The sequence below is a fragment of the Labrus bergylta genome, chromosome 6, assembly GCF_963930695.1.
Source record: "Labrus bergylta chromosome 6, fLabBer1.1, whole genome shotgun sequence".
NCBI lineage: Eukaryota > Metazoa > Chordata > Actinopteri > Labriformes > Labridae > Labrus > Labrus bergylta.
This window is the reverse complement of record NC_089200.1, coordinates 11,704,980-11,729,255: the sequence shown is the minus strand read 5'-3', so window position 1 is coordinate 11,729,255 and position 24,276 is coordinate 11,704,980. Positions and strand designations below refer to the sequence as shown.

Sequence of the window (24,276 nt, the reverse complement as noted above, 5' to 3'; positions counted from 1 at the left end):
AAAAATAAAACTTGCAGAATCAGAGTTTTTAAAACTGAAAGTGGGATGCTCGGTGCAACTTGAAACCAATAAAAAAGTGTTTATTTGGGAGAGTCAGAGCACAAATGGAAGAGAAAGCTATCAGTCAAGTGGCCACTGGTGGATAGTAGACCTTTGTCAATCATCAGGTCCAGAGGTGAAATGCATTTGCTGAAATCGGAAAAGTAGTTGAAGAAAAAATCCTGTACTTCCACATTTAAGGCCTTTTCCAATTTCAACCCAGGGCAGGTAAGTGTTCCCTTTATTGCTCTGGGGCTCTTTGACAGAGTTTAGGAGTATCAGGTCCACTTCTATGATGATTGAACCTGAAATCGTTTTGTTCCTGGATGGACAATGTAATGACTCTGCAACTATGGCAACAAGGGAGATAGTAACATTTGTAAATTATTAGATTTGGTGTAGTGATTAAAATGTCAAGTCTCTGCTGAACACTGCTGGAAGGCAGTGTACAGTCATCTCATGATGCTTCATGATTTCTGCAGCATCCTTGTTATTACCAGTTCCATTCCATTATTGACCGATAGACTTCCAATGCCTTATAAGAAAATTACATTGCATAGAATATAGAGTCTAAAAGAATTAAATGTCTTTATATATTGATTCACCAAAGACATTATTACTCACAACTTCATAGTTCCTCTCTCCCTCTAAGTCAAGAGTCTGGGTGACAACCCTTGTCAGCACTTTATCCTTTGAAGCAGACATCAATAATGTAACTCAGTTTACATCATTCTTATGCAATATTAATTGTCTCTGCCCATCTCTTACGTCAAACAGTACAACCATCATATATTCTCCCTATATCAATGTTTGTTTTTTTAGTTGTGATTGAAATTCTTATTTTCAGTGATGTATCATGGGGGGGGATGTCATTTAGGCAAGAGGGGCAAAAACATAATCGTATGTAAAGATGTATTAGTTACTATCCTATTGAAGTTAACCTCCAGTTTTAGTTTTTCATAAGAAAAATCGGCACTAGAGTGATTGTAACCTAAGTCTTGTTAATAAATAAATAGATATTTAGACTGCACATTAAATACAGTAAAAGTGCATCACTGGCTACGCCTAGATCAACACCTGTCAGCTATCGAGGAACAGACGCAGGCAATGTTTGAAAACCCTGAATGAGGCCATGCAAGATGTATGAGGGTGTGTTGGTGTGTATGTGTCTAAGTGTGTCCCTCCTTAAGTCATCAAAGGCTTTTTATGGGTGCAGTGAGGATCCACTATTCGCACAAAGAGGCAGGAACTGGCTTCCATTACAATTATTACTTTCCCACCTCCAAAAAGGGTCAGCTGGTCCTTAATCAGCATGGAAAGAGGAAAGTGGCAGAATAGAAAGTGAAAGAGGAAGTGAGGCGAGTGCTGCCATTTGTGGTAATAAAAGGGAATTCCTGAAATAGTGTCGGCCATGAATATTTAGCAGGCCTGGACCACCAAGCGGCTCTGGTTGGGGAGGAACAGATACAGATTTTTTTTTCTTTATATATACAAACATAGTTATCAAAACAAAGACAAATCTGTCTTGGTTGTTGGCATAGGAATAAAATGCACTCTTCACAAACACAACAAAAAGGACGCAATTCTGAGTACCACCAAAGCATTCAGTTTATGATGTTATCAGCATTTTTTTTAAAGCACTGTGCTGTCAAAGCTCCTACAAGTTAATGGTGCTTTTAATAACATTTTCAGAACTATTTTCTTATGCTTACATTGAAACAAAGAACTTTGATATACAAAGGTGCAATAATCTATTGTTTTTTATTTGTATTACAATAATACCACACAAACGTTTAATACATGAATAGATTAATTCTACTGCAATATATCTCATGAGTACTTTAGAAATGATTGGTTAACTGCAATGTTTTTCGTCCTCACCCCCACTTCTTTTACATCACTCTCATCTTCAAACCTTCATTCCTATCTTACCATCCACTATTTACTTCTTCTAACCTCATTCCTCCTACTTTCCTTTACCAACTTGATTTTGTCATTCAAGCAGTCTCCATATCCACTTTACCTACCGGTACTGTATATGGACATGAGGTTTCTCTTCAACTAGTTTCTATTCTTGATGTGCTGTTCTAACTTTTAACCTCCTTCCAATACCTTTTTCATCTTTGTTTTTTTATTTATTTCAAACTCAGTAAAAGCATCAGGGTTATGTTTTTCTTCTAAGACCACCTGCTGCAGTCTAAGTGGGTGAGTGAATTTCAAGCCAATTTAAGACGAGGAACAAGGGACCAGGCTCTATAATGAGGATGCTCTTCTCACAGAGGGAGGACATGAACGTGTGCACTGACTAAAGCAAAGGCTAACAGAATGGTTACCATGCAAATGTCACCTGTCGGTATAGAGGATAATGGGTCGACCAGAGCACAAAATCTCTGCTTGGTTTCCAATTTATTTAGTCTAACTCTCTGCAGAACAGGATTGAAGACAAAGCGAAAACATCTTATCTAGACCAGTAATTACATTATTCATTCACACATATATCAATTCAGATATTCTACATTCATGACAAGGGGTGGGCCAAAATATAAACATGGCAATATATCGTCATTCTGACTTTGACAAAATTTGATTTAAAAAAGAAATATAGTGCTTAAACAGACTTTCTCTGCAATTTGACTCATTGCGTCACTACTTCCTGAAACATGGTGGCGTTACGAAATGAATGCGGGTAATGTGAACAGAAGTTAACTAGCCAAAGAAGTTTACAGAGCAATAAAAGAAGTCAGCAGGATAATTTTGAACAACAGTAAAAAGAAGCTAGGAGATGATGGATGATAAGAGGTGGAACTGATGCCAACTTTTTTTAATGGAATTTTGCACTCTTCTGTTAATCAGACATCATAATGTATCATGATACATGGATGTAATCATAAAAAGTTTTTGTCATTGTACAATTCAATGGACAACTGAATTAGATAATGTACAAAGATTGTATCTATATATCCTAGACCTAGGCCACATAGTGTGTAGGGTATCACATTGTGCTACCATAACCACCCCATGCATGACTTTACAAAGGTAATGATTGTCCATCAAAGCATCTTGCTCAAGATTAATCCATTTAGAACATAATGATTGCAGAGGCAGGCATTACCTCATTGTACTGATTCCTTCAAGTCTGGGGATGCATTCTGGCAGTCAAGAATCACAAGCCTACATCCCCACCCTCTTCATTATTCCTTAAAATAAGTGTCAGTCGTAGGAGTTCTGGAGAGTTCTATTGGTTATGGATGAAAGCTGGCTAACTGATGGTTATGTCTACACAATCACAGTTATTCCACAAAAGCAACTACACAGTGTTTAATGTCTACTCTTTTTCTCCTTTATTGGGTTGGCAGCAACAACAAAACCATAGCCTTTGACAATATTTTAAAATAAAAAAATATATGCTGTTTAGTTTTACACACTCTGCCTCCTACTCAAAAACATCAGAAGCCTAGAATATCTAACGCAAATAGGTTTTTCCAAACCTTTGTCTGAATTTGTCAGATGTCTGACAGTCAAATAGAAACAGATACGCACACTTTTAATACAGTATACCCATATACAGTATATTCTGTCAGGTTTAAACATAACTTAATAAATAAATACATATTATCCTGTAATCTATTTTTTTTTTCTTTACAAAAAGTCAAGATAAATGCACTTGAAAGTAGAACAACTTGTTTCATCAGGTTTGTTTTTCTACCACTTCAGTTTGGTCTGTGTAATACAGTCACATAAAAACAATCCATTTTTTAAATATTCATTTTGTTTGCAATCTGAGTTTCGAAACCATAAGACTAGACAAGCATTTTACATAACCGGCAACAAAGCAACCCAACCAAAAATGATTATTTGTTCAATGTTTGACCACATAATGAAATCTCCACTTGAATGGAACATACCATCTTTATCTATATTGAAACAACTGAGCTATTCACCTTCAGACTGTAACAGAATTTAGCTTTATCTTATATGTTGTTGTTGTTGTGTTTTCCATATTTTGAAGTTAATAAAGCACTATTTCAGATTAATTTCTTCTACTACCCCACTGCACTATGCTCGATACAAGCACAAAAAACACAAGCTATCAAAACAATAAAAAAATATTTTTTCAGCACATTATTTGACACGACCTTGCTGTGATTGCCTACAGTTTCTCAGTGTATATGCAAGGTCATATGGCTACAAAAAAGAAATGTAAAGGACTTAGAAATCTGCAGTCTCCTCTTATCTTACAGATATTGTGTAGACTAAGATAATATGAGATTAACCCATGTGAAGGCAGAATCAGAGTAACTGTAAAAGAATGAATGACTTGGCCCATTCTTGGCTCATTTTGAAATACCGAAGAAGTGATCATATAGATGCAATGACAATTTACCTTCAGATGTGTACACAGTCCCAACGTATGATGTCTTGTATGTTCATGTAGCTTGACAATATTTTTAAAAAATGCAGCATGTCCATGTTACTAGAATTACGGTACTTCTCGAAATTTCTTTTTTTAACGTTCCTATAAAAAACATCTTTAGGCACGTTCACAGAACAATCTGTAATACATAAAAGCTGCGTAAAGTAATTTATCAAATACTATCACAAGATAAAAAAAACCTTCTGATTATGTTAAAGGGTGATGAACACTGATGATCCCACTTAGAATCAACAACCTTTTAGCAGCTTTACACCTGGGCATTTATTTCATTGATTTGGTTACCTTTGTGTCTGAACCAGAGAAACCAAAACAATGCCAGCACAGTATAAACTATGGGCCACCACTCTGAGGTCATTTCAAGAGGACTAAAGACTACCTGCCTAACGGGAGACTGCAGAACCAAAGACAAAAGAAGCTGGGGATGTTCATGTAAATAGCCTCAAAGAGAAGGATATATTTCTGTTGGTAATTTTTGTTTACCAATCCTTGGAATTAAAACAATATTGTACTTACATTCATGTTGATGGCATGAAAGAACCTGGGATATAATGTTCATTTACCTCAGTCTCTGCTGGAGGTGTAAGTATGCAATTTGCTTGCTCACATACACCTTATGCACAAAAAGCTAAAGGCTTATTATATAAAAGGTTTTCTGCCCCTTGTCATCACAAATCACTTCATGCAGCTTTAAAATGAGGAATGACCTACACAGAAAACTGTTTGGGAATGCAGATACAATATCAAGGGGCTGGGTTTGCTGTCACTTGGTTTCTAGCAAGCACAAATATACTCGACAAGTACACACTTAAACATGAGCAAACAGTGAAATTAGTATCAGTCATTGGCTACAGCACGAGGCTGTGTTCATGTGAAATGAATTTTCATCGGACACTAATCCAATGATCGAGGGAATGTACAAGGTAAACTGACTGGAATTAATACACTACGATTCAGCAGCAAAGAGTGAGAATCATAACCATAGGCATCGGTAGGTTGCTTTAACTACACACATCATTGGCAGTTTGTATATTAAAAGCTCCAGTCTGGGAAACATTCTGAAGATTTTAACCAAGCTGGAATGTATGCATGAATCAGGAATTGTTTACTACCCATCTCAACTAAGAAACCTTAAACAAGGACTCCACCTCTGTGAACACTGCTGTGTTTACTTACAAAACTATGTCTAGAAAACACAGGCCTGTGGTTTAAGGGCAGCAACTTATCTTGCTGATAAAACACAATTGGCACAGCTAAAAGTATCAAGGATGGTTAAGGATTAGATAAGCTACTAATAGCCTTGAACATTTACTAAGGCTAAGCATGTTATTTCAGATCAGTTAATATCTAACCTCACAGTTAGCACCAGAGAGATCAGAATATGTCAATCCAAGCACTTGTCCACCTATACTTGACAATAAATCCATTCTTATCTTTAACAATAACTTTGTCCATGAGGCAAAGCACCCAAAACCAAGCTACATCCTCATGTCTTCACTGCCAGTACCATAACATTTGTTTCATCTTAGTGACATGACCAAGTTTGTGTGTGGGATAAAAGCAAGGGAAGGAGGTGCATGAAAAATATGTCTTCAAGTCAGCTCAATTGGAGACATCTTTAGATAAAATGTTTTAGCATACTTGGCATTGTACATTATAAAAAAATTCATAATGTGAAAATGGCATTTTGCTTTGCTATTTCTATTTGTATTCTATATAAATGTCCCTCAATATACACAGGAGGATGGGATGTAGTATTTATTTTCTGGTTGTAGATGGCAATCATGCATCAAACGGTAAGCAGAATACTAAAAAAAACAGTCATACCAGGAATGCCATAGCAATGATGAGAATCCTGGTACCCATGGGCCAATTCAAAAGCATAAGGGGGATAACACCTCTGAGTCCTGGGTAGTAATCTGCCAAGAGCTTCAATTTATTGCCCTAAATATAGAGGCCTTGATGTAAACTAAACACACCCTTGGTCTGAATTCTGCAAAAAAAGTGCTTTAAGTTGGGGTATACCGGTCATTGTTGACCAATCATAAATAGCTGATATTTCAATTGGTAAACAGTGATAACAGCATTTCTTTTCAGTTGACTTCTGTTTTGGAGATGTTAAGTTTTGATTAGTTCTACAGTCATTATTAAGATCTGTGTTGAAGTTGTGCCAGATTGGGGTTCAACCAGTAGAGATTGCCCCGCACAGTTACATTATGTACTATGTTTTTTTACAAGGTCTATGTAAACAACTTTACTCCTTTTACTAACAACTGTCAGTTTGGCTTTAGGCCAATCTCTTTAAAAATAATTTTTTTTTTTACATGTTTCTCAGCATGTGTTCACCTGTCCAAGGTAAAGGAATATATTCAACACAACATAGTTTAGCAGAAATAAACTTTCCTCGAGAAAACAGTCAGGGCCATAAAGCCATCTGTTAGTTATCAGCAGCATAGTAACTGTCAGTGTATCTGTGTTCAAACAGTTTCATTTCCATGGTTTTCTTTGAATAAGGCCTTGAGCACAATTAAGTGAAGAGTATCTTGACACTGCTATTGACAGTCATAGAAAACACAGAAACATCAAACAAAATGTGTTTCAATCTTAACAGGCATGAAATAGTGTGGTCAAACTTGTAAGATGATTTTTTTTTGTTTCTCACAATGTCTAAACTGGCTTATGGCATACAGTGAAATGTAAAGGCAAAGAATGTCATGTTGAGACTACTTTCTAAGTTATCCATGATTTAGTCACTTACCATAGAATATAAACCATTACCGAGTGCCCAGACCATTTAATCTCTCTTTGAAGACATTGCCCCCATCTCCTTGAAAAGCTTTTAATGCAGTAAACCATGGTTTATTGTGACCACGGCAATGTCACTGGTGTCAGCTGACAGGCTTATACAACAGACATTATTTTCTGGTTGGTTAAATCCTGCCAATTAAACTGAAAGTATACTAGCAGATAAGCTTGTCGAATGGTATGTTTCCTACACACTGATTTTAGGAGAATCCTGACCCTGTAAAAAGCTTCCCTTCAGATGGAGCATGAATTTGCCCTCTTCCTTGGTTTAGGCTCCCCAAAGTCTCTGTCATCAGCTGCACAGTGACTGAAAGAGCAAATTGTCTGTGAGAGCCTACGCATGCCTAGACGGAACACACTATTAGACAGGCTGTAGATAACACAGTTGCAGAAGCTGTTGCTGATGGCAAGCCAGGTGGTGATGAAGGAGAGGGCAGGGCTATCCATCACATGGGAGCTCTCTAGCAGGAAGTAGATTATGTAGGGCAGCCAAAGCATATAGAAAACACTGGTGATGCGGAATAGCACCATCGCATATCGTCGATCTGGTCCATGTCCTCCGTGATGCCCACCACCACCCCCCTCACCAGCCTCCATCTCCTGACTCGGGAAGCGTGCCCGCCGTTCACTAATGTCTCTGTTATGCTGCTGGCAGATGCGAAAGATGTGGTAATAGGTAAAACAAACTACAAGCGCAGCAGGTGCATAGAGCAAACACACAACAAAGCCTGTAAAAAGGGCAGAGGTGGGCCAAGAGTGAGCACACCATTCAAAAATGTCCCCATGATAGCCTGGCTTTCCCCACCCAAAGAAGCAGGGCAAGAAAACAACGCTAGAGTAGACCCAGATTAGGGTGATGCAGCCTCGTAGCCGGCATGGTGTCACCAGCTGGTTGTACGATAGGGGTTTAGTTATGGCCAGGTAACGATCCACACTGATGCAAGCCAAGCAGGCCATTGAAACGCTCTTTAGAACAGAGATGATATAGCTGAAAACCTGGCATGTGATTGGCTCTTGGACTCCTGCTGGGTAGTGGAGCAGTGACAGGGTGGGAACCAGGCAGCTAAGACCCACCAGCAGGTCAGCATACGCCATGGTCTGGATGAAGTAGCTGGTTGTGTAGTGGTGTAGTAGCGGGGCACAGTGGAAAACAAAGATCACCGTCAGGTTCCCGGCAATGATGAGCACTGTCAGGAGTACGATGACAGCAGTCTCCAGGACACAGGCCTCCAGACCTTCATTCAGCCCCCAGCCCAAGGGGCAGGAGTGATTGGAGGCCATCCCAGGAAAGAAGTCTACATGGCTGCTGTTGGCAGTGAGCACTGGGTCTGTTGTCAGTTCAGACTGGTTCATTGTTCTAGGTACTATCCAGGTGGGTCAGGCTTGTGTTGTGTCACCCATAAGGCAGCTGGTCTGAAACTGGAGAACCACCTACCCCCTACCTGCTCTTCACAGGGTGTCTGACGGCTCCAACAGGTAATGGAGCTCAATACTATATCACGGTCGGTCTCTCTGACCTTACGCTCACATAGCTGGGTCTCAATCAAATGAACACTGAGTGGAGGGAAATCAATACAGCCTCTGGGAGGGTAGGACAACCTGTTTAGCTCTCCTCTTCCAATCACTCATGGCTAGTGAAAGTAGTAGGTGAGTAACGCTCAGGGGTGGGAGAAAAAAGGGCTGTATTCCTTCAGTCGAGTAGTAGACCCCCTTGTGCTGCTGGCAGACTCTATACAGAAGGTGAGTTTCAATGCTGCTTTGCCTGCCGGTCTCTCGCCTCATCTTCTGTTTCTAATGAGGGTTGCCTCCAGGAGACTGAAGGCATTAACTGTCCTAACAAAGGCAGAGAACACATAATATCCAAGACATGACACAATATGAAGAAGTTACACCATGACGCAAAGCACTCGGGTCCTCACAGGGAACAAAAACATCCTTTGTGACATCTATAAATCAGATTTTTTTTAAATGCAGTGTCGTTTCAAATAAAAAAAAGGGGCAAAAATTGCTAGGAGTGACAAAAAAGTTTCTTATTGTGATTTCCAAAGTCTTTGGACCAAAATGACATGTCAGCTCATTAATCGGACAATTCAATGCAAAGCTTTATTGTGCCATGGGTGTTTCGGTGTTTACTATGTAACTGCAGGCTTCCTTTATTTTGGTGGTCCTCTGGTCAGTGTCCGGAGCCCCTGAATGCCCAGCTATTGTCTGAATCAAAACACAGACACAGGCTAGAATAACACTGGGATCTCCGCAGGAGATAATGTCACAGCTCTCTCAGCACACATGGCGCTGGGGGCAAATGTGTTTCAAAGGCATCCCTCGGCAGTACTGAGGTAAAAAACAAGAGCGTCAAAATGTCTGGATGAGTGCTGCCGTAAAAAAAACTATTCAAAATGTCCAAATCCAAATGTGCAAACTTGCCTCTCAGTGTTCCGGACTGCAAGTTGCAAAAGACAAACAAATGTTAAGGTCTGGCAGCTGATGAACGTGTTGAATGTCGTACAGGCAGGTGGAAGGACTCTCCTTGAGCAATGAGAGGCCAGCTGAATAACTCAGTGCTCCACTCACTTTGACTCCTCAGCAATCCTGTGGGAGACGCTTGTAGAGATGGGTGTCGGGATCAATCCACAATACACTTATTCATCCAATAAACTTCTTACTTGTTTCATTCTGAAGCATTTGCAAGTGAGGCAAAACAGCATCTCTTCAAGTGCCTAATGTAACCATATATTTTCTAACTTGATTCAGTCCATTGAATATGCACTTTGTTTTGTTACTGGGGTATGGGGTCCTTCAACTCTTCTCACAATATTCCTGCCCCACGAACAAAATACTGGCGGCACGACAAAAAGGGGAATCCACTCCGGCAGCACAAAGAGCAGACCAAGTCCAAGTCGGAGTTCCAGTTTTGATCACTGTCCTCTGCAAACATCCCCCGTTAAATTCCTTTAAACCGGTCTACCCACATTTTCAATAAATTAATCCTTAGATGCTCAGATTAAAAAAGAGCTGCAGGCAAGGTATCTATCAAAAGCAGCAAATAAAAAGCAAGACAAAAAAAGATGACTGTGCTGATGGAAATGACTTAAAACTGCAGCGAGGGAAGCAAGGGGACGAAGAGTCCCTCAGCCCTGGTGCAGTGAGGAGAGATGCTGTGACTGGCTTACACTTCTTTCCCTCCCTCTCCACACGATCACTCTAGCTTGCACACTCAATCTCTCTCTCTTTCCACACACACATACAAACACACACACACACACACACAAACCCTCCCATTTTCTCGCTCCCTATCCCTCAGCCTCTCGCTCATTGTCCCGCCTCCTCCCATCCCAGCTGCACCTGAGGCTCCCTGCCACATTATTCTGTCCCTCACACTGGCTTTTTCCGTGAGGTAAATTTGGATACATTTCCTATTTACATATTACTTATCTCTCACAGTCTGTTTTCTATTAACTAAAGCCCTGTGCTTTATCTCCTCCTATTTTTCCTCTCTGCAAGTCCCACTTATTCCTCTCAACTCTTTTCTCTTTATTTTTTATTTTATTATATGTCTATTCACTCATACAACAAAAAACAAACAACCAAAAAATCTACATGTCGCTTGATTCGCTGTCTCTACTTCCAGGGGAAAAGAAAAGCAACTGCCAGTTAGTGTACTTGATCATCAGTCTGAGCTGACACATAAGTATATATAAATTGGTAATGTATCAAATTTATAATATGCAAATAAGGGCATTTTGGCTGGCTAGTCCTAGAAAGACGAATCATCTTTTTTTTTGTGTGAGGCTCTAGATTGATCTTGAACTTTTATTTGATTCTTAATATAAGACAGCTAAGCACAGATATGCCTTCCCCTTAGTTACAGTTGCCCAGCATCTCGACCAGTTGGAGTGTCCTCTGGCAGGCAGACTATAAAGAGGATCAAGTAACAGCAAATTGGCTGAGCAGCAGAGTGAATGGAAAAAATACTGTTGTGCATTGTAGCTCGGAAGAAGTATCTTGAAAAAATAAATAAGCAAAACTTTGTTGTCGTTATTTTCATTTTTAAAATATAAGACCTGAATGGAGGCAATGAGCTGTGGCAGGCTATAAAGCTGATGATAGCTGTTAAAAGAGAAATTAATCCTGCGCCTGGCCTCTTCCTGGCAGACTGGGTGGCTTTGATTATTTGAAGAAAAATAAATTATGTAAAAGGTAAATACATGACAAAAGTGAACTAATAACCCGGAACTGGCTTTACACCATTTGGACTCAAACATCAACAAACAAAAAAAAGCATTTGGTCGCGGGCGATACTATGTCCAAAAGGATGCACATCACATAAGACATTTAAAGCTGCAATTTAAAATACAGACACCTAATTATATAATTCATAGCTGTTGGGCAAATCCTTAGGAAAAGACAAATATCAATCCACTAGAGCAAAATCAAAAGGTGTCAGCTGAAGATCAGGAAGTAAACATGCCTTTCAGAGAGAGATCCATTCAAAGACAATGCCTCTACATAGAGCTAGTGGTACGTTCAATTCTTAAAAAATTAAACCTGATGGGAAATGTCAAACTCACACACTTGACTTGTTGGCTTTAGGTTTGAAAGGAGGGTTGCTGAAGTTTAACTTGTCTGACCTGCTGAAAGCGATTTTGGCTGATTCCGGTTGTCTTTCTCCCAAAATACTTTGACTGACAGCCCAAAAAAAGTTCCTTTACTTGAATGGATATTAAATTTTTTGACCTAAATAAAAAACGCTAATTATTATTTATCGAAGAAAATCAGCCCACTTTACATGAACATCTCTAATTCTGACTCAGACAAGTCTCCACTAGAACATTTGACTCCCAAACTCTTCATTATCTATATTCTTGTTCCTTAAAGGGATACTTCACCCATTAAGCTTTGTATCATTAGAAACCTGGTAGTATTTTTGAATGGTCGTGCATCCCGCCCTCATTTTCCCCTGAGATGGGAAATCTTTGTATTTCTAAGTCTGAAAAGGAGCTTCCAGTGACGCAAAAATCGTCATTTTGGGTCATCGGCGGCTGTTGTGGTTAGCGGGGTGAAACTACAACGCTAGTTCCTCATATTTTTGACCACTGAAGCTACAGACCAATCACAGTGGGGTGGGAACTCACTCAGAATCGAAACTTAACGTCCGCCATATTGCTTGGAAGCTATGCTAACAGGCTCTGTGGAGAAAGCTGATAATGGCGAAAAATATAAATATAGCGGCAAGAAGGTTGCTGCCGACAGGCTGGTCTTGTGTTTTGGCTGCTGGCCCCGGGCCACCGCGACACAAGACAGGCCTGTCGGCAGCAACCGTCTCGCGGCTATATTGCTGGCCGCTGCCAGATCAGCAGTCGAGACATAAGGCCTGCCTGTCGGCGGCGGTGAGGACGAGGAGCCCGGGCCGGCTCGAGCTGGGGCAGACTGGTAGAGTCGGTGCTCTTGCCTATGGACACAGACATAGAGTCTGTTTTCTGCCAGGAATTTCCAAGATCAATTCTGGAAGAAATCTCTGAATCAGTTGAGGAAATGGTCTTATGTGTTGAAGTAAATATGTAAATAACGATCGAATGTCCCTCTGGGATTAATAAAATATTTCTAATTCTGATTCCGAACTAGAGGACCTTAGTGGGAGTGGCCTGCGCTGCTCTGCATTCTGGGATTTGGCGTCTTTCATCCACAGGAGCCAAAAAGACACTTTCTGCCTTTTCTCGGCCAAGAAGGCACCAACTTCAAAATTTATTTCAAATTTCTACTACATATATGACCCAATGTCAATACAGATTCATGTTTCAACAGCTGAAGTATCCCTTTAATTTATGATGGAAGTGTTTTTATATGAGTAAGTTAAATGATATTAAAATATTACATTAATTACATTTTCTGTCATAATTTTACATTTTGCAATTTTTTTAAAAGCCATTATGTCCACTATTTGTCCTTAATTATTTAAAAAAGAGAAACAGAGAAGTTTGCTGCATCATTCTCTTCAGCATGTATTCTCCCTGACTCCTGAAGGAATTATGAATTACCCAACAAATAACTACAATCAGTTTCAATCAGCTTATGTCATTAGGGTTGTTGGTTGCATGCTCTTAGCTTCCTTCATTTGGAGAAATCAGAAAGATATCTGTAAAATTAGAAATAAACCCCCCCTATATAGCTGGAATGGAATTATTTATTTTTCACAAGCTGTGTTTGACTGTGAGATCGGCAGTCGAATGAGGCTCTTATGAAACAAATCGTCAAATCTACAACTATTTGGGGTCACCCCTAAGGAAAATTGATTAAATCATATTTTAACACATTGTGCTCCCCTTGCCCACGAGAGATAAAGAGAGAGAGAGCGAGAGAGAGAGAGAGAGAGAGAGAGAGAGAGCACATAAATAAGGACAGCGCAGGTGCGCAGATCCGCCATGAGTACTTTTAGGCAAAAGGAATAAGTTCCAGGTCTTTGTTTTACCTCAAAAAAGTGTGTCAAAGCTTTTCCACGTCTGCTGATGTGCACGTGCCAACATGTTAACTTTTGTGTGTGTGGCTATACTGTAACATCAGTGTCACTGTGCGTAAGGCATGAAACAGGTTGTGTGTGAGAGTCAGAGAGCGGCACACAATCTACTATATTCTAAGAACCGGCCAGTCCTCCATCAAGGCTGAACAGGCGGATAATCGACCGATTCCGGTCATCAGCCAATAGATCGTTGCACCTTTAATTACAAGTTTGGTATTAAAACAAAAAATGGTATGTCCATATCTGGTCATCTGTCTGGTCAAAGCAACTTTAGTAAAGTTGAATATTCCTTTCAAGTTCAATATTGATATATTCAATATGAATTAAATATTTCATATACAGTAAGCCTGCCATTGAAAAACACAGCTCTTTAATTGTCCCAGACACAAATCAATGCCTGCTTAATTTTCATTTAAAAAATAAACTGTGTGTTGTGGGGAAACACAGACAGGACTTAAAAAGACAAAAAAAACTGGGGCGCTGGTGGCGCAGTGGTTAGTGCACGTGTCCCATATATGGAGGCTATAGTCCTCAACGTGGGCAGCCCAGGTTCGAGTCCAACCTGTGGCTCTTTTCCCGCATGTCAATCCCCACTCTCTCTCCCTGATTTCCATCTCTATCTACTGTCCTATCTCTCCAATAAAGGAACAAAATGCAAAAAGAAAGAAAGAAAAACTAAAAACACACAGAGTGAAGACTAGAAAAGTGAAGTGTAGACGATTGTGCTGTCATAGTACAGTAGAAAGAGCCAGCAAAGGAGATCTCTCAGCAGCCCCGCTCTTTCCCTCTGGAGGTGGACACTGATGAAAAACACGACCAGAAGGCCACCGTTAATAATTCATTTAGCTCCAAAACAAAGCCAGCGGGGCCACTTAAAAAAAAGGTGGAGGCTGATTCACCTTTCACTGCCTCACAGGATCCCACCCTCCTATACCCCTGAGCTCCAACCAAACCAGGGAGTGTACATCTACATTAGGTGTGAAGCAGATAGGCTTTCATCAGCAACTTAGAGTACAGTAGGAAGGTAGGTCGGTGATGCAACATGTTGAATGTTCAAGGACATTTCAACAGGACAAGATGAGCAAGTAATTAACTGGATAATGTTTCCAAATGATCAAAAAATCTTACTAGAGCCAGCATCACATAGGACTCAACCAATGAAATAAACAAATAGAGGAAACCAATGACCAACTTCAGAATCAAATATAGTTAAAAAAAAAATACAGCCCCATGTTTGTTTGTAAAACAAGCTTTCAGATGCTTTTTAAACAAGTCAACAATGCTGAACTTAAGTCCACTAAGGATAATGTAGAATTTGACATACAAAGCTTACAGTGGGTAGCAATTGCCTTGAATGTCAAACAGTTGATAAGTAATATTGTTGACCCACTTCAGTTGACATGAAAAAGACTTTTCCACATAAGACCATCATTTCATACTGCTTTTTCTGAGGTTCATTGTTAAAAAAAATTCAGATAAAGTGTCTGCAGGGTAAAATGCAGTTTCTTTTGTAGCTCTGGTAACTGACAACCATCTCGTCCCAAAGCCAGGGGGGTTGGGATATGGTGTAATATGTGGTTAGTAGGGCAGATTACATTTTAGTTAGTGGGGCAGATATATTTTCTATCTTTGACAGAAATGTTTTAACAATGTTGGAAAAGTCTGCAGGCTGTACATTATTATGAAAGTTTAGACACAGTGCAATTATAAAAACTGATGGAACATGAATGATGCTGGAAAATTGCAACGAAGTGGCAACAATGTTTATGATGCTAGTGTTTGATACAAATTTATGTGGTTGTACAGGAAAAATGGCGGTGAAAAAACCATAGACTGTAAATATTAATGGACGAAGCCTGCAGCAGCCGCCATGATGGAAATCCCGTCTCAGCCTAACTTTCAGTCAACCTAACGACAGGCCGAGAGCTGGAGCGGAGATTAAGCCTCTTGACTACGTGTTACAATGTGCCAACCATTCAATCATGTTAGCTATGGATAACACATATTGTTGTCAAAATTTTGCCACTATGTTCCAAAAAATGAAGTACTAGTTTCTGTGTTGATACTTTGACAATTAAATAACTCAATCTTTTGCAAGCAAATCTGCTTAAGTAATCCTTCTGGTCCTCTTGGCTTTTGACGATCCTGGAGTTTAAAGCTACAAAAAGTAGCCGGCTAGCACGGAAAACACAAGTACACAAAATTATGAAAGCTCTACTTAAATGCCATCAATGTATTTTGAATTCTGCTCAATGAAGTCTCTTAAGCCAGACGTGAATTTCTAACATAAACAAAAATATAAAAAGCAAGTTATTATTATTGGTTTTGAGGTCACCTTCTTTAACGGTTTAATAGACGATGCAGAAACAAACACGATGGGAAGGGAGAAATGTCAAATGTAAAGATAGGTGCTAGATCACAGCATCTAGAAACCAAAGTATGTCCTATTTCACATGACAGCTATTTATTGTTGAACAGCATCAACAGGAATAATATCACTACCACAGTCCCCTCCAGGACAATGTCAGTATGTATACAGCGTACACCGGGATCCCTAAAGGTGCATGGTAAAAAGGAGCTAAAGGTCAAAGACCGGCCGCCTCCTGAGATCACCATCGATCATCTTCATTTAGCCCCACTCCATATGAAGGTGAAGACCTGTCTGACTGCTCAGGTTCAGACATTTATATTCATTATTCTGTAGCTTCTATTGTCCTTGCACTATGTAGGTCAGGTTATAATGTGCGTCTCCTCTGTCATCTGTAAAGGCTGGATGTAAGAATGAGTCCGTGTACTCCTATTTGAAATCGACAAAGACATGCATTTGTAGGATAAATAACATCGTAAAAATGCAGGTCATGGCAGCATTTTTGTATTTGTATTTGTAACACTGCGTGATCATGCAATGCCCTAACTAAGTGGTCTGCTTTCCACTATTATGTGATCCTAGTGTATGTTTAGGGCTGTGCGGTGAAGAGGTGTCTTTTCTTCTCTTCCAGAGGAAGAAGCAGAGCAGGGATGTAGCTGTAACGTAAAAGTCAATATGAGGGCCGAGACATTGAGATGCTGTGACTGAGAAGACACTGTGGGCTGGATCTGTTTAATCCAAGCTGTCATATCAGTGTCAGCTTGGCTACAAGGCTATGCTAATACACCCGTGGTAGAAAAATTGATACTGTATTGGAGCAAAAATAAATAAATCATGAACAAAAATTAACTAAATTATTTCATCACAATCTTGGCATTGTAGAAAACCCATCCACACAACAAATTGATGTAAAATTAAAAGATTTTAAAGGTCTGATTTTGTATTCCTTTACAGATATTGGTTTTCCTGAAGCTGTGGGAGAAGGGCAGTGATTCCTTAGGTGGACTGATGTTTTTTTTTTTGCTGTGGATATGTGAATGGGAGCTGAAGGGCAGCATTATGGAGACACACACAGAGCTGAGATGGGAGGGGCACTGTGAATAGACCTATATTGTAAGGGTTCGCTGTGTTGTGGCCGTGCAGTGCAGCTGGTCCCTACAGATACTATGAAGCAGGATGGGAGAGCAGGGAGTTTTCTATGTGTGTGTGTCATGTGCGGTTGTGTGTCTTTGTGTTCGGATAAATGACTGACAGGACATTAGAACCTCAAGGGGATTTTTTCACCCATGAATGATAGGAGAGCTCAAACTGGTGGCAGAGTGCCCCACTAAGCTGCAGAAATTATGTATGTGCATAATGTGTGCCTGCATACATGCATGCAGTATTTTCAGCTACAGGGGGAAACCTTCTCTAAAAATGTTCAATATTTGAAGACCGATTGTAAAGACAATTGTTTTTCACATTGATCATAATGTTTTTCAGCAGCACCAGCTGGTTTGAAAGGATTTTTGAGGTCCTCGAGGTCTGCAACATCAGCATCACCAAAGTCAAAGTTATTAATATACATGTTTTTTGGCCTGTTTTATGTTACAATGCCATGTCCTCTCAGAGGGACACAGGTAGTAGGGATGCTAAGGGACCTCCGATCATCCTATCAAACACAGCCTTTCCAAAATCAACCGCACTCTATTTAATTCATACTATACTAAACAGTATCACTGTTTGATTTAATGCATGTTTTTGACATAATGAGGGAGAAAAGCTGTTAAGAAGTGGTACTGCCAGTCTGTTCTGCACTGAGCCATTGATGAAAGTGTGCAGTGGGTTCGCACCGTGAGAGGAAGACAGAGCTCATACGGATGAGCCAGAGTGAGGGACGTGCCATTGCACACAAAGGTGGAGGGTCAAGAGCCAAATACTTCAATTGATCCTCTGTTCTTAGGTAACCAGTTTACCAGAAAAGTGTGTGAACAACACTGTGGACTGCAGTTTTTGCTACCAGACTGTGCTGTCCGTAAAGCTCCATCGTCCTATCAAATGTTAGGTCCGCTTATTCTGCCAAGCTTTTGCTTCAATACAGATATGCAATTCTCACAATTTCTCAATTCTTGTGTTCGACTGAAAAAAATAAATATTAAAGTCTCCTCCTCATGAATGACAATAACAGTATTTTTCAAACCCTGTAACTTAAGCCTCCACGAATATTCAAATTAATTTTGGAAACTTGCTATGACTAGTCCACTAATTGCCTTAACTAAGGAGCACTACTGGCTTACAAAATCAGAAGTACAGAGGCGCCATCGTAACTGCTCTTGTGTGTACATTAAATGTAATGGTTGTACAGAGAGTCGTACATTTAGAAAACACATTTAATATTGACTCTAAATGTTACAAACACAAGCATGCATACATTTTTTAAAAAGTCCCTGTCAGTACCGGCATGATGTACTGTATATCTCACTTTAAACCTAGAACAGCTCTCCAAACAGTGGAGGAGTTGCTCTTTTATTTGTAATTTGAAATGTATGTATACACAGAAGGCTAAAATAAAACAGTGAGTGAAACTTGTTCATTTGTATTCACTATTGGCTGGCTTCACACCCATGTTCCAATTATTCAAATATCATTCACTTAATGAACTGAGGCAGGAGTTAAGATACAAAGGAGTCACAGAATCGTCATGGAGACAACTTGAAGCTCAGAGAAGTCCATAGGCCCTAGTAGTTACCATGGCAGCCTATCTTAAATACATGGTACTCCATGTATCTGTATGCTGGTTATCAAGCGTGGGTGTACTTTTATTCTAGACTGACTGCATGGCTGATGCTGTCTTTGATTATTCTGGGACGATGAATGTCATTACTGAGCTTGTAGTGGAACGTCATATGGATCAATATTAAGCACCTTGCCCTGGTTTGATTTACTCTTGTATTAATACTACATGCTTTGTAATGCTAGTTCCAGGCATGGGGGGGAAACAACAGTAAGGAAACAGTCAAATCTTCACAGCCACAACAAGATAGGTAAAAGGTAGGGCTGAGCATATTGTATCACAATATGAGCATTCACAATAAACCAATAGTTTGAATTTATCACAATCAAGGGTTGATTTAAAAACGGAATCAGAGTTGATGACAACAGGAAGGCCTTCTGATTTAATCTTAAAAGCAACCAAAAACCTTTACTTCAATGTAATTGTATTGTATTTTTTATATGGTGCTCAAAAGGAACAAGAATCAGAGTGCATATGTGCAACACCCAGTGATTTATCTAAGGGAGAAATGGAGCCAATATTTTACAAAAGGCTTGAAACGAAAAGTTAAAAGAAAATAATTGGTTTCCTTGGAAGATGTAAAGCTCCATATTAGTATAAAGCTCTTAACGGTGTGTGTGTGTGAGTGTGTGAGTGTGTGAGTGTGTGTGTGTGTGTGTGTGTGTGTGTGTGTGTGCGCGCGCATGCGTTTGTGTGTGTAGAACAGTCGCTGTACCTGCAGAGAAATGCTGACTGCCTTTAAAACACAGTGAGACTGGCCTTTGGAAAGGTAGGCCTAGAAATAGCTGTAGAAGCTTTCTGTATAAGCTGCGGGTTCAAGTGCGGCAGCCACTTTGAGTTTTTTGGACTCGAGGGAATCGAAAAGGTTGTTCAAATGTCACAAGCAACCCCCCCAACCAAGACCCCAAACACACAGCTGCGCCAGCCCAGAGAATAGTTATTGGTGAATGTTTCTGATGCCTTAAGGCCATAGTGTGTGTGACAAAGTGTGTAACAGTGACTCTGTGTGTCATGACTGTAAATGCAAGCAGTATAACACTGAACATGTAACTGGTAATCTATGATATCAGACTAGCCAGCCATGGGCCACAGGAAGCTTAATGTTGGGTGAGGTATTCAAACCAGAAGGTTCTAACTTCAGGTTCATTCATATTCATATTTGATCAAAAAACTCTTAATTATTCATTTCCATGCAAACTGATACTAAAACATTCAGACTCCACAATAAGAAAATTATGAATCAGCTCTTTACATCCCTGCATGAAGCCAACAATACCTCCACAACAGTCTGATTTCAATAACAAACTATTTTTACAGAAGGAGCTTTAAGTTGATCTTATCTTCAATTATCTTCAGATATATTTAATGTCTGAATCCACTGCGAGTGGGAAGATGTCCTAAAGTGAGTTACATTCTAGAAACAGTCTTTTTGAACTTGTTTCATAGGTAAGATTTGCAGACAGTTTTACATTTGACTGCTAAAAGAAAGCAGGATGAGATATTTCACCAGAATACTCAATTTACACTAGGGCTGTGCTCAAAAAATCGATATGGCAATATATCGTCATATGCTCCTTGCACATACATGTATCGATGCAGATGTCACAGAATCGATACGGCTGCAAGGCTGTGATGACAGTTTGAAAGACAACTGCCCTATGGTGCAGTTCACAATTAGCTATAGCTTAAAATATTCTAATGTATTTGTAGGATCTCTGAGGACCTGAATTGAAGTCTTTTAAGTTGTAGGATCCTTATGCCTCTGCTGTTATTCTCAATAATAAGAAAACAGCAGTTGTAGTTAATTCTGTGAAGGACATGGTTATTATCAGAAATCAATGTATGAGGATATGTATCATATCGTGGCCTCTGTATTGTGATACTTATCATATCGTGGGGTTGTGGGATACCCAGCCCTACCTTACGCATGTACAAGACGAGATATGCAATGGACAGAGGACCACCGCTTCGTCCATAGGGGTTGCCCAGATCACCGCAAACCCACAGTTACAAACAGGACCTTTACAATAATTCCCTGATTTTTTGGACTAGTTACTCTGGGTACAGCTTGGAGAGAAAAAAATGCCTGTTTTACTGACATATAAATGAAAAACAAATACATTGGGTTTTTTTTAACATTAACACAAGATAATTCTGTTTTGGTGATGCAGGTTTATGATTAGAAAGCACAAAAATGCTTTAACATTCATCCGCTGTGGGTCACTAACGTAACATCTGTCCTGAACCCCTGGTGACACACAGCGCTGATTTATGACGCTGATACCCACTCCATAAGGGCGACAGTCCAATTACTTAAAATTCAATCAGCATTAACGTCGTCACTGAGCCTAGACAACAGACATTAATAAGCTCCACGTCGCCCCCGCTGTTGCTGTCATTTGCCTCTCTTCCCTCTTTTCCTCCCTCCTCCATCTTTCCTCAGTTCCATTCACTCAGCGCAGCTATTAATAGCCCAGCCACCCGCCTATCAATACCATCACTACTCCAGCAAGACAGAGGATGTGGGCATGGTCCGGCCTGCGGGATGAGAATAAATGAGCTGAAGCACGGAGGCCTGGCCTTATGTAATGAGAAAGAGACAGAGAATGACAAAGAGAAAGAAGGATAGAATAACTTGGCTCATACAAAAGAAGAAAAGCTGGCTTAAAACAATAAAGAAAGGAGTTGTGAGAGGGAAAAGAAAAACATAATGAAAAAGGTAGGGCAAGGTAAAGAAATGGGACACAAAAAAGAAAAACAGTGACGATTTAACAGACAAAGATGTTAAAAAAACAGATTGAGAGAGACAAAGAGTGAAATTTACACAGTAGGCCAAAGACAACTGAAGTTATTTGACTCAGGAAAGAAAGAAATCTGCCAACTGTCTTGAAGTTTATACACATTCCTCTTCTCAGATTCGCCCCTCAGTGACTACAACCTTATATTTATGGATGCACATTCCTCCCTCTCTTCATTTTTCTTCTTTCCATCCATCCAATTTCTCTTTCTCGGCATATTGATTGAGGTGGGTAGTTTACCTCGCTTCTGTGCGGCAATGAGAAAGGCTATTCTGTTATCAATAAAAGTGAGGCTCACTGTCTGCTCTGCGTCTTTAAATCACCACCTCCTCCTGCTGCTGCTGTGTGCTCCTGTGGGGCTCTGTCACATGTCCTACAATTTTTTTAAATCTAGAAAAACAAATATAGGTTACACACCTGGGCGGCACAACTGCGCAAACTCATTTGTAAAGGTTAGTTCTACTATGATGTATATCAATAGTAAACAAACACAGCTACACCAGCTTTGGTTGCTGCTTTACAATAGATTTAAAAACAAATGTTTTAATTTTACTATAATAATGCAACCTTTTGTGTTAATGACTTGTGTAATAATTTGACAAAAGAAACTGCAGTGAAGCCCATAACTACACAGGTATAATAAACCTTTATTTAATTTAATTGTTTAAAAACTCATTATTATCCTTTGTCAATTCATCCTCAACTATTAGCTGGTTCTGCAGCAATACCGGACATAAGCTCAATATATAATGTCAAAAATTTGATTCTTCACAATCGTCTCCTGCCTCCTTTTAATGGGCGAACATCTCACTAATAGGTGTGCACTTTGTAACTCCAGCGAAATCAGACAAAACAATTCACAAAGGAGAAGGCATTCAGAAGAACAATACAGAAACAGTCAATGTGCTTGCTGATTGTCTGTCTGCTTTTGTAGGCTATAAAGAGGCATCAGCATTGAATTGATTGTTCTTCCTATTCAGTTAAATTCTGCTTGTACCTGTTTCAACCTTGAAAATAACCTTCCTCCTACGACTACTTGACTTTTAGCAGAACCGTAAGGAGGTAAGGAGGATTTCAGTCAGGATAATTTGAGTGTTTTTGCCTGTCATTTTGCTCACATTTGTACCGTTTCTTTGATCTAGTTCTAGTCTTGAACAACTTGTAAGTTGAACACTACAACATGAACCTTTCTCCCCTGTCTGGTTTGGTTCAAATTTATATGGCAGGGTTTTCCACATTTAGGTTCATTTTGACTGATGACGTTGAGAGGCAGTGTGGACTTATTATTATTATTGTGAAAGGAAACATACTAAGGTTCAATAAAGGGTTAACATGACTTGCTTGAGGTTTCATTTCCCAGCAATGATCAATGTGCAAAAGAATAAAGAAAGGTGAAAGCTGAGCTATCTTTAAGCTAATATGGGCTAATTTAATCACTTTAAACAAGCTTTTAATGTATGATTGTGATGTATTTTCTGTTTTCTGTAGTTTACCTTTATGTTGTTATCTTTATTGTTGTTATCTATATGATTTGTTTGTAATACTGCAATGTCTGTTAGTCTGTCCTTCTGTGCTATTCTTTATGTTTTAACCATTGTAAAGTGTCTTTGAGTTTTTAAAAGCGCTTATAAATAAAATGCATTATTATTATTATTATTATTATGACATCATTACTCCACTTTTAAGTCAACCGACCAAACAGGCACACTTACTGTACAAACTGTATTTCTTACATAACGATTCCTCAACAGCACTGTAATAAAGCTCCATTATCATTGCCATTTGGTGTAATCACGGTGTAATTTTGAAGTACCAGTGTGCGACATCACACTGCATTACAGTGCTGCAGAAGCATGAGAGGCACGGCATGTAATGAATGGCGGGAGCTCCACATACATGCATATTTAGACATTCACACACAGACACAGCGTTGTTCTGCTGCCTCGTGTCTGTTACATTCTGTTACATACTCTGTCACACTGACATTAGCTAAGTGTACTACAGGTGTAGAAGTCATGCCTTCAATGGGTTATGTAAAAGAGGCTTGAGAAAGCACCACAAGCATTTGTCACACATGTCACAGTGAATTGAGAGTGTACACTGACAAAAAAAAAAAAAGATCTCAAAAACAGCTGTAATGATAAACAGCGATGTAACAGTAGTTTACAAAATACAGACAAATACCACAATACACTGTTAGCATGATGTGACTTCTCAACACTCCACTTTGACACAGACTTGCATTATACCTGGTGAAACACCTGGATTGTTATCTTGTGTGTCATTGGAGTCATTCACTCATGAATAACAGCTCATACATCCAAACAAGCACAACCTGTCGTATCAAAGTAACTTTATCATTGTGAAGAGTTTTTTTAAGCCAGTGCTAAGAAATCCAATCAAGTGTAAACCAGTTCTAGCCCTTAGATCAGTATATGTTTACAAAAGAAGTTTGGGAACTCAAGTAATGTAAACACACACTCACCTATTTCTGTATGTGTCTCTGCAAACATGCTGGATATGTTTTGTATCATCTGTTGTCTCTTC

At 39.5% G+C, this 24,276-nt stretch overlaps 2 protein-coding genes across 3 annotated transcripts in view; both read right to left on the bottom strand.

Moving 5' to 3' along the window:
- rabgap1l (RAB GTPase activating protein 1-like) overlaps positions 1–24,276 on the bottom strand; it is a 109,161-nt gene that overhangs the window by 59,869 nt on the left and 25,016 nt on the right. The window lies entirely within an intron of this gene.
- On the bottom strand, positions 1,382–24,276 carry gpr52 (G protein-coupled receptor 52). The gene has a single exon (XM_020656151.3). It carries the CDS (start codon positions 8,627–8,629, stop codon positions 7,511–7,513), a length of 1,119 nt encoding a protein of 372 aa, XP_020511807.2. The 5' UTR covers positions 8,630–24,276; the 3' UTR covers positions 1,382–7,510.